The sequence below is a fragment of the Centruroides vittatus genome, unplaced genomic scaffold (genome assembly GCF_030686945.1).
Source record: "Centruroides vittatus isolate TY-2023 unplaced genomic scaffold, ASM3068694v2 contig_882, whole genome shotgun sequence".
NCBI classification, from domain to species: Eukaryota; Metazoa; Arthropoda; class Arachnida; order Scorpiones; family Buthidae; genus Centruroides; species Centruroides vittatus.
In genome coordinates, this window is record NW_027122574.1 from 1,403,280 (window position 1) to 1,415,378 (window position 12,099).

General features: G+C 33.1%; 1 protein-coding gene across 3 annotated transcripts in view; it reads right to left on the reverse strand.

Annotated features, from left to right (window-relative positions):
* The window catches only part of LOC136983408 (phosphatidylinositol 3,4,5-trisphosphate 3-phosphatase and dual-specificity protein phosphatase PTEN-like), an 88,917-nt gene that overhangs the window by 9,408 nt on the left and 67,410 nt on the right, over positions 1-12,099 (reverse strand). For all 3 annotated transcript variants that reach the window (XM_067280127.1, XM_067280126.1, XM_067280128.1), the window contains 3 exons: positions 9,039-9,174; positions 8,632-8,795; positions 3,955-4,169 (listed from right to left, as the gene is read on the reverse strand). In XM_067280127.1, coding sequence (XP_067136228.1) covers positions 3,955-4,169; positions 8,632-8,795; positions 9,039-9,174 — 515 coding nt within the window. The remainder of the gene's footprint in view (positions 1-3,954; positions 4,170-8,631; positions 8,796-9,038; positions 9,175-12,099) is intronic.

Below are 12,099 nucleotides of genomic sequence, written 5' to 3' on the forward strand. Positions count from 1 at the left end.
AAATCACTATTGAAAATAGGGTTATTTCGTGAAGATTGTGAAGGTTCAGTTTAATGAATTCGATAAAATTTTTGTTTGTTTTATTGTGAGAAAATTACTGTTGTAACAACAGCATTTTTCAGGGCAATGGCAAAATTCACTTTAATGCAATAATTTGCTTTATTGGTGTTTGTTTTAAGTGAGTTGAGTGTAGTAAATTTGATGCTTCTGTACTAGAATTAGTAAAAATAAAATATTTATACATGCCAAAGTTTGACTTTGAATAATGATATTTAAATAAATGAAATGAATATGTTTCAATTAGAATAAATGTAAAGAAGCTGATTGAAAAAGCCAGGTGAAAACCAAAATTGTAAGATATGTTATGTGCCAGATGATGTCTTCTAAAGTGTCAGTTTGGGCATGCATGCTATAAGACCACCACCCCTGTCCAAGATCAACCCCCTTAATTGTACAAAGGTCAGTCAAAAAGTAATTCACAATCCCCATAATATTGCCATTTGCAATGTCTGCAACATGAAATTTGGAATTTAGCACACTTATTCTATTAGCTTCAAAACAAGCATTAACAGTTTAAATTGATGGCCACATTTTTTGGGATCATCAGGGCATCATCTTCCTTGAGTTCCTGGAAAGTGGGACCACCATTAACAAAGAGCATTATTGTGCATCATTGGAGAAGCTGAGATGTGACCTCAGAACTAAAGACCACACTTACAAGCCCAGAACATCAAACTGCATCATGATAACAGATGAGTGCAGAAAGTGACGCACCTAGTGTGGACACTGGTGCCACAACCCATGTCAGATTTTTATCTGTTTCGTTGTCTGAAAGCACATCTGTGTGGTATTTCAGAGTGATGCAGAATTCAACGTTGTAATGACCAACCTCCAAAGTTTTACCAACATGCATTCATGTCATGGAAACAATGTTGGCTGCTATCTAGTGAAGTCAATAGATCTTACCTTGAATGACTGTTCTCTGAAGCCAAAGGTCCAAGGTTGCTACCCATCAACTTTCATGATTCAACCTTTGAAAACTGAGGAGTTATAAGCAAATGTGCATTACTTATTGATCGACCTTTTTAATAGAGAGTAATACATGGCATGAGGTATTGTACACCATGTATTTTATTATATACTAAGTAGTGATATAACCAGTACAGTTTGCTATGCAACTCTTCAGAAACAAAAAATGATTCATTCTGTTACCAAGGACTGAAATCTTAGCAGTACATAACATTTTTGTAAACATCCCACACCCTGTAGTGCATTGTAACAATTATCTGCATATCCACCTAACCATATCAGTGTTATGTAATTTAGGGACAGCCTCTGTTTATAAAACAAAGAATAATTTGAAATTAATTGTGTTGGTTAGCTATGCACCAAGGTGGATACTTGAGATAAAAAAAAATTATGGAATGTAAAAATTTTAATTAAAAAAACTACCTTAAAAAATTAAGAAAGTAAATTTTAAAAAGCAGATGTGTTTGCAGTATAATGGAACTGGTTATGTCACCATTATTATTGCCTGGAATAGAAATCACTTTAAAGTGACTATAAACACAAAAACAATTAGGAAAATATTTAATATGTATGTAACTACTATCAAAATATTTGCATATTATGACAAACTTTTAACTCAAAATGTGCTTTAGGTACTTTAAATCTTCAATTAAATCTTGAAGTGAGAGAGAAATAATGGCAAATCTTCTCAATCATACAAGTGTAATATCACATGCCAGCACACTTCCAGTTTGCTTGCATGTGATATTACACTTATATGATTGGAAGACTACAGATCATGTCTCAGATAAATCTGATTCTGACTGTGTGTGATATTTTTCCAATGTTTATTCTTTTATAAATATAGATATTATGGCACAGAAAATGCATTTGAATCCATTAAATCACAGTCTCTGCACACTTTTGGTTAATCTGCATTCACATGCAATTTTTTTTTATAGAATTGCAAGCATAAGGTTGTGATTTTCCATTGATTTTTTTCATACATAACTGTCCTTCCTTGATTTGACAATTCTGAAAAATCCTGTAATGTGTCTTCTCTGTACATTTAAACTAAAAAATGTATGATGTTGACATTTTGCAAGATATTCTTTTGTTTACAGAACAATGTCCTTGATAGTGTGGGCCAATGTGAAATGAATTCAACTGGAAATAAATGACAGGAGGGTTGGTGTTTCTCAGAAGGACCAGAAAATGGTTTTTGTATTTTTCAGGTACAAAATAAAGCTGTGAAAATATTTAAATTGTTGAAGGTTGTAGTACTCTAGGCCAGCAGTTTCCAACCTTTTCTACAGTATTCCTCCTCCATTGGAGCTCGCATGCAATGGTGCCCCCTTGCATGTGCACAAGTGTTTATTGCTCTGTATTCAGTATTTATTTTCTTTTATTATAAGTTAAATGATACCGGTAATATCTGATTGAAAATATAAAGCAAAAATACAATTGCACTATTAAAAATTACGGATATACTTTTTATTACCCATTTCATTTGCACAATCTGTGTAAATAGGAGTTGATTCGCTCTGAATAAAGTTATAATAATGTAAATTTAAAAAATGTTATGCATATTTTCATAAACTGTAAACATCAATATGAAATTTGAGGTTGTGGATTGCACAAATGATTGATGTTTGGTTCCAACTCTCTCTGCACAGGTCATTGGTCATTCCCCACATTAAGCTTTAAAACTATTGTTTGATCATGGAATAGTTTGTAATGCCTTTGCAGCTGCCTCTTTATTTATAATGTAACACGTTTCTACAGTTGACAAAAGCAATAAATTTTTGGCAACAGTGCAATTTCTTACATTTAGTGATTTTCATAGCCACTACATAAGAAGCTTTCAATTCTTTCTGTAATACTGTGGTATCTTTTGACGTTACAGTCTTCTGCTGTTTCAATTCCATCTCTTTTCAAAATAAAAATAAAAAAAAAAAACAACTCATGATCTTTATGTACATAATCTTCATGCACTATTTCCAGATGTCTTTCAGGCTTCGCAAGTGTAAGGCTGTCATTGCCAAGAACTTGAAAACAAATGACACACTGAGGCTGTTGAATGCTGGATTTGCTATGAAAACAAGACAATCTGAACTTGACGTAACTTGTGTCATATTGCCTGCACTTTTTCTTTCCCTTATCAGGGCTATACTTGGGTCATCAATAGTAATCCTGCTACTATTGCTAGGTTCACTTTGGACTGCAGATTCTGCATTACTCATAGTTCTCTTCAAATAGCAGTCCATTCTAAATATCAAGAAGATTGCTTTTATTTAGTTAGTAGATTAAGTAAAATATATGACAACAGTCCCAACAAACCTTTTGCACAATAATGGAAAACAAATTAGAGTGTGATAGAAAAACATTACGTGCTTGTGGAGGAGGGCTGCCACATTATGTTTGGAGGAGTGTCCATTTTTATCCACATACACTCACTCTTCAGTCACACACACAACAGCATTATGCACATCTGCTCATGCCTCACAAGGGAGGTGCACCTTACTGGTTGGGAATAACTGCTCTAGGCTATCTTATGGAGACAGCATTCAAAATTGTAGCAAGTTTCAGAACTGCCATGTCATTACATCATGCATAGCTAACATCATGACTATCTTTTCTGGCAATTATGTAAGACCTTCATGATAACAGGGTAGAAAATTTCTGCCTTATGCAGGCAATCATGTGACAAAGAAAAATTGTATACAATTGTACACATAAGATGGTAATTTTCCACAGAAGTTTTGAGGTCCTATGATAAGTAGAAAAATTATTTGACCCAAAATTTTTACACAGATGTATAACAAAGCTAAGTAAATCAGTTTGGTAAAAAGAAATGCCTGCAAAAAATTACGTGTGGAAAATTGACACTGTTACGTGTGATCATGGTTAAACTAAAGAACCAAAATCCAAACAGGTAAAACGCACCTGCCGTCATTGGCTATTTCTAATGGTAACCTCTTCGGTAGCGAAAAATCTTCTTTTTTACTTTGGTCTAAGTAGCCTTCGCTCCGCTCTTCATTCCAGCTATTTACAGTAGATGATGTCTTCTCACTGTACCAGTTCTCCACAGGATAGTTTCCCTGGCTGTTATTTTCCAGAGGAATAAAAAACGTGTTGAACCACAATTGGAACATTTTTTCCTGTAAGAAACAGACAAAATTGTTTTAATAAACCTAGTACATTAAAATTCAAGTAATTTTTATTATTAAATAGTAATTTTCATTGGAAAGTTTATACTGCTTAATAGCGCTTTTTTTAAAATTTTCAAAGAATACAGTGTTTCAAACTGAGTATCACATAATGATACTTTCAGAATGTCTTAAAATTAATGAGTAAAGACTGAATCATTTATTAATATCATTTTGCTTTTTACATAATGTTGGATTGTTTAACCTTCCATTGAGCACAAATTGAACAAATACAGAAATGCTTCAAAATGAATTTTTAAGTATTTTTATAATAATTTTTCATCTTTAAGTACTTTTTATGTCAAAAATAGAAACAAATATAGTAGTAAAAAAACAAAAATTAATAATAAAATATAAATATACAATAGACAAATTGGAATAAAGATTTGTGCCCATTAAACTTTAACTGTGCACATTTCAGAAATATGCAGAGACTTTCTTTAGTGATGTAAAGCCCAATATATTTTTATCTTGGGCACTAGTCAATATCACCTATTTTAAATAACTCTATTTAATATTCAATGGTATGTTTATACTTTCTTGTGGCATAAATTGCAACATGACATGTTGATTATTTATTGGATTATTGTATTGAAACTATGTATATGCAATATTAATTTTATATTTTCTTCTTCTTTCTTCCAATACAGATTAATATTTCAGACTAAGTTATAGAACAATTAGCTTTAACATTTTTCAATATTTGATACAGGTTGGACTTCCTTAATCCAGCAAGCTTGGAATCTGGCCATTGCCAAATACAGAAAATGACCTTTAAGACCTCTATGGAAACCATCCACATAATCATATGCTTATTCCATATACACACTGCAGTATTATCAAAGATAGCACCAAGCTTCAGGAAATAATACAACCATTATTGCTTCCAAACAAGGTTTTTATTGTTTCACGTAATATAAAGACTAAAACCAAAACTATTGATACTTGTAGTTTCGTAGTTCAGATTACATCAGAAGTTAGCAGATTACTTCATGATCAACACTGTCTTCAAGATATGTAAGGTTATTAGGGTTTCTATGCTCATTTGGTATGCATGCATCAGAAACAGATGAGATGCAGAAAAATAATTTTTATCAGTGGAATGAGTCTTTGAATGAGTTATTAACAACCTTCTTCAATCACTGTTGCAATATGGCTTGCTTCTGATACTTTGGCTTTTCTTTAATTCATTTTGTTTGAATTAAATGAGCATAACAGATCAACAAACTAGTGGTGGCAAATCCAAAATGTGCCAGACCACAGAATTCCAGATTTAAGAGGTTCAACCTGTAGTTGATTTATTTATATTTTTTGTGATTTGTTTTGATTTCTTTGTTTTTGTTCCTTTCAAGCATTTAAGGGTGACTCATAAAGTGAGTTTTCAATATTCATAAATCAAAGGTAAGATTTTAACAGACCAATAATAGAATAAACTGATAATACAAACAGTGTAACTATTATTATTTTTCAACAAAATCTCCTTGTTGTAAGACATGCTAAGTTTTTTCATTCTGGTGCATGAACTATACATTCCCTTGTGTCAGTCATATTATGGTGGCACATTTTTGGCATCTATCACATGAATGAAATCTTGTCCTGACAAGTAGTCTTCAAGATATAGAACGGGGAAATTTTTGGATGCCAAATTCAACTATATAGATGACCTAATACTTTCTAATACAATTTATGCAGCAAATTCTGAATCTGCTTACCACAAATTTTGGTATTATTAGAGGAATATCATATCACAGCATAGACCAACACTTTTCCTGCCAATAAATTCCATATTTTGGACTTCATGCAAGCTGCACCTATCATACTATTAGGGACATCCCAATACTGTTAACACCAATACAGGTATCAATACTTTACTTTGGGTATTGAATCTGGTATCGTTACATTTTTCACATGCAGGTAAGTTCTGTCTGAAACCGGATTTTGCAGCCAAATCAAACACCGAAATGGAATTTTACACTATTTTTGGTTAAGTTAAAACTCATATAAGACACTGTTTTACCTCTTCACCAACAATTCCTTATCCACCCCATTCCACGTATACTAGTATTCAAAGAGCCCATTAGCAGGACTGTGACCTCAGAGTACTAGTATTCAGCTATGTAGCAGAATCTGATAGTCTTTTACGAACATAAGACATTGTATGAGTATAAACTGAAGTACTGACTTCTGAATAGCAGGGATTCAATCTCCTGGAGTAAGCAACAAAATATTAATTACTCCAATAAAACAGTTTCATTGGAATAAAAAAATATTAATTACTGTTCTGGGATCCAAGCAGGCTTCATTATAATGAGTACAGTAAGTTACTTTCTCAGAAGTAAAAACAACTGGAAGATGATGCAACAGACTGGACATCAATATCCAGTTTTGATACGTGATGCTGACATTGGCTGGTATTAATACTTTAAGATTGATACCGGTATTGGATATCCTACATGCTATCACTTATGCTTCTCTTGTGCATTCTTCCTTGAATCACATGGCCAACAAACACAAAATTCTGTATCATATATATCACCAGCATTTGAAATTTAGGCAATTCTAAAAATTTTAACTTCGAAAGTATGTAGAATTTTAATCAGTAGACTTACAGATTAGTTGAGATGTTAATTAGTAGCAAAACACACCAAATTTTATCCCAATCAGTCACTTTATTTGATGTGAGTGCTGTTGGTGATATGGTAACCATCTCACCCGAATTCAATTTATTGTCAAACTGAAAGCCTTCTGTCACCTCAGTAATTGTGATAGTGATTTGAGTTTTGAGTTCAGTGAGATTTGTAGACAAGGATGGAATAAACACCAGATCTTTCATGAAACTTCAGAAGCAAATATCTAGGATTTCCTCAACAAATATTTCTTAGGTCAGTGAATTGGTTGAGCAGGACCAATAGCATAGCCATCTTGTTCCCCAGATTTGAAATCTCTAATTTTTTCTTCTGAAGTTTCATTAGCATGTTCAGTGCCAAAGATGCATTAGAGTGTCCTATACTACCTTGTCCAATATGCTGAAGATACTCACCTGTATCCTCAGTTTGTTTATATTATTGCCAAGTGAAATTTTCTCCTTTGTTTATAAAAAAAAATAGTTTATTTTTGATGAGACAATGTCTCGTCTATAAAATCACGATGCTGTCAATGACTGGACATCTTAGAGGTGTGAAGGAGTGTGTATCAGGAGATGCAATTTGGCACAGAGTATTTGATGCCCAAATCATGCACACACAAAAAACCAGACTTGCATATATTCAGGAACCAAGAAATGGGTCAAAATAAAATACAAAATGGTGACTCTGTTACTACAAACAGGTGTGAGTGCAAGATTTGTGCATGCATTGCTCATTGGAAAGTTTGAAATGCAAATGTTGCAAAATTGAATTTTGACAAACATGTGACACACGTTACGAGTGTATTCTCTTGCTCTCATTGTTTTGATTTTCTTGTGTGTTGCTGACACCTCATTTGGATGGATCCCTTTGATTCATTAATTTCACCGAAAATGCCTTGTGGATGTGGTCATGGCCATGGTCAGCGAAGTTTGAACAATCGTGCTCAAAACCAGCAATACCAAAGAAGATTAGAGAATGAGAACAAGACCTGCCGTGAGCATTGAAGTGATCCAGCTTACTGTAGCCAAGAACAGGCCTGTGACAACACAACCTGTAGTAACCAAAGCAACAACAAAGCCTGCTGTAATCTATGCCAGGACCCCAAGTACCAGTGTCGACTTTTCCTCATTGGGGTATGCTTATTTTTCTCTTTTCCTTAGAAAACGATGAGTAGTTGAGCCCCGAGTCTCCGAGACATAGTCTCTTCCCAAAAATACCTTGCCATTTTACTTGTTATCATTTATTATTCACTTCAAAGATATATTTCATCCACTGGTTTTGTATTAGTAGTCTGTATATTAATGTTTTATTGGTACAAAAATTTGTTTCAACTTATGACTATAAAAAGTGTACTTTTGTTTAAAGTTCTAGTGTTTATTCCATTTTTGTGTGCAAATCCTACTGAGCTCAAAACTCAAATAATTGTTACAGTTACTGAGATGATAACAGACATGTTGCTTTGAGTTTGACAAGAAATTTAATTCACATGAGGGGTCTACTGTATCATTAACCCCTTCGTACCCGCCACTCACATCAAACAAAATGACTGTTTGAGGTAAAATTTAATGTATTTTGCTATACAATCAGTCAAGTCATTAATTTATAAGTCTTCTAATTAAAATTCTGTGTTTTGAAAGTTGTAAAATATTTTTTGAATCTTCCCTCATTTTCCCAAATGAATTTTCAAGGAATTTAACTCCCAAGGAAGTTAAATTCCTTGGAAAGGTTTTTAAGAAAGTTTATAGTGGCCCAATATAAATTATTAAGATATAAAATTAAAAAGTTACCTTTTTCATCATTTTTGGTTTATTATAAAATTCAACTTTTATATCACCAATGACTAATAATACTTGTGGAATTGTGAAATTCAGAGATTTGGAACCTTTCTTTAGTTCTATCACAGGCGATTGATACAGTTTCGACTGAAACTGGTACACGACAAAAAACGGACCTGCAGAATAAATAAAACTTTAAATTTTCTGCCAGACTTCACATTCATCATGGTTTTGTCAAATGAAATGAATAGAAAAGTCATGACAGTGATTTTGAAACTACTAAATTAAAACTACTGTATAATGATTGTAATAATCATACAGAATCCAAGATAATTTAAAACTTTTCTAAAAAAAGGCAATGCATCAATTTTCATTAGACATAGAAACTTTATGATAATATATAAATAAATAAGACTCACATGTTCCTCCATTAAAGGTGGGTATGTCCAGTTGGACTGACCTGAGAATAACATTCATTGGTTTGTACTCTAAATTCTTCCTGACTAGTTCACCATAATAATTGACGTACCTCCTCTGACTTGGTATGGTCACGCCCTGTTTTGATATTTAAATTGATATATTATATAAATGTGTGTGAAAATTAAAATAACAAATGTTTTATTTGAAAATTTTGCAAGCAAACACTTTATTTTTTCTATTTATAGAAAATCTAAATAAATCATTTCTGACTTTCATTTTTCACTTGAATTTTTTAAACCACCCGATTATCAAAGTAATTTAATAAAATTCTCAAATGCAATTTTATAACCTTTTCTTATGGATTTGTAGGGTTAAACAGAAATTAGTAGTACATTCACAAACTGGCATCCCACAGGCCAGATATGATCTGTTAAGGCTCTGCATTTGATCTGTCACCTTAATGATTTCTTTTCTTAAAATCAATATTTCTAACATCTTGTGGGGATTAAAACAAAAAAAAATTCAAATGTCTAACTGTTTATGTAAGTCATAAAAGCTCGGCAACAAAAAAGGCCTTTATTAGAGTTTTTTTTAAATTACAGTATATTTTGGTTTATCAAATAATATTGAATACAACCCGTTTGATATACATCTATTTGACTAGCCCTTTACTGTGTTTGAGACCCCTAATTTAGAGCATAAGCTTAAATTGAATACAACCCGTTTGATATACATCTATTTGACTAGCCCTTTACTGTGTTTGAGACCCCTAATTTAGAGCATAAGCTTAAAATAAAAATTAGCATCTTTTCATTTTAAGCTTAACAAAAATTAGATATATTTGATACACTATCATTCTGATACGTCCAAACATATCTATCATAAGAAAAGCAGTAGCCATGTACAAGAGCCTCTCATATATTTTATGTCCTTTGTCACAAAAGATAACTTGTTTTCTTTTGCTTAGAACAGTGATTCTCAACCACTGTGCCAAGATTTTTGAAGCGTGCTGCCACTGTGAATACTCATACATAAGTGATGTCAGACAAGTAGTTCAATCAGTTGTACCTTCCTGGGGTGCATTTGGAAATTGTAATGGGTGTTACCAGTATCTGCCAGTAGTTACCGAGGCATTTAGAAAATGTTACCTAAATAACCAACTGCGTTTAAAAACCACTGTTATGATGTCACTGACTGTCTTGCAGTACTTACCAAAGTAACCATGTGTGTCGCCAAATTTTAATTATTAAAAGTGTGACATGACAAAAAAAAAAAAAAAAGTTGAGAATCACTGGCTTAGAACATTGCACTTTTCATTAAAATTCTGCAATACAGTATACTATATCAAATATTTATATCAAATTTATGACAAGTTATTGTGTTCTATTCAATTGTCTAATATTAGCAATTTGAACAAACTATAGAGAGAACCTTGACAAAAAGAATCTTTAATATAGAGCTTTTTATTAACTTATTGAACGTTTTTGGCCATTTGAATGACTTTCCTCAGGAATAAAAATCGAATGATTTTAATTTCTATAAAACCTTTATAGAAATCAAAATCATTCGATTTTTATCCCTGAAGATCATTCAAATGGCCAAAAATGTTCGATAAGTTAATAAAAAGCTGCATATTAAAGGTTTTTTGTCACCTACTCAGACTCAGCTTCTTAATAAATCTACTAGATACATCCAATACACCTTATTGCTGAGAACATATATTTATTCTTATAACAAACGTTTTCGGCCCAATTTATGGGCCATCTTCAGGTTACAGTCGTTCGACTCTAATACAAAATCGAACTCGTTCAAAATTAAATCAAATTAGAACATACGTTATAAATTAAACTAATAGAACAAGTATAATCCAATAAATTAAATCAAAATAAACCAAACATGAAAATGAAAATAAAATACGGTACTGGCCGTAAACATTAAGGAACAATTCCTTATACATTAATCCAGATATCTATTGAGTCACGGTAGACGCATTATTACGTGTGTTACTTCTTACTATGTATTTCCAGGATGACGGTAACCCCGTCGCATCCTTATAATTTAAACATCTGTCAGCCAAACTTGCTCTGTAAATTTCGCATTTCTCAGTTATGGATGAGAGCGTTGGCGAGCATACTTTTGCAAGAATTTTGGCATCCTCCCATTTAACAACCGAACCATCCGCTTGGGCCATCTTTGATAATGCTGTTGCACACTTGTTTTTAGCGACATCGTACCGGTGTTCCTTTATCCTCACTCCAAGGTTTCTATTAGTGACTCCTACGTAGTCCTTATCTATTCCCAACTGGTCATTTTTGTAGGGAATTGCATATACTCCTGCCTGTTCTCTATCATCAATTCTTTCCTTGTCATTTCTAATCAACCTATAGACTGTGGGGGCCCTTTTGCATATTATACTGGCGTTTTTGTGTCTCGCTATTTGCTTCATAATCGGGAAGAAACATTTATTATACGTAAACTTTGTGAAGTTACCCCCAGTCTCCGGTTTTTTCTTAGAGTTGCTCCTAGGCTTTACGTACGCCGTTATTAAACGCTCTATAGAATTTGTTCCAAAGCCTAACTCTTTTGCAACCTTTTTGATTCTACCCAGCTCATCCATCGTGTCCATTATATTTGAGCAATACAAAAACGCTCTTCTGATTAGGGCCCTGAATGCGGACAATTTATAAACCGTTGGGTCATTAGAATTTGCCGGAATATACATCGGATCCTGCATGGGCTTTATGTACACTTTCGTGCTTAAAGCTCCATTTTTAAATTCAATGCCAACGTCCAAGAAGTGTAGCTCCTTGTTACTAATTTGCTCAAGGTTAAGTTTTAAGCCATGTTGGTTAGAGTTCACTTGGTCTAAGAATCGTTGTATCATTGCGTCATTCTTCCAAATAATTAGAACATCGTCTACATATCTTTTGTACATGATTATGTATTCATTATAGTTGAAAAGCGTCATGCGTTCCATCTTTCGCACCACCAACTCACAGAGCAGGCCAGACATCGGGCTGCCCATTGGGACTCCTCTTAACTGCTTATAAACTTTACCTC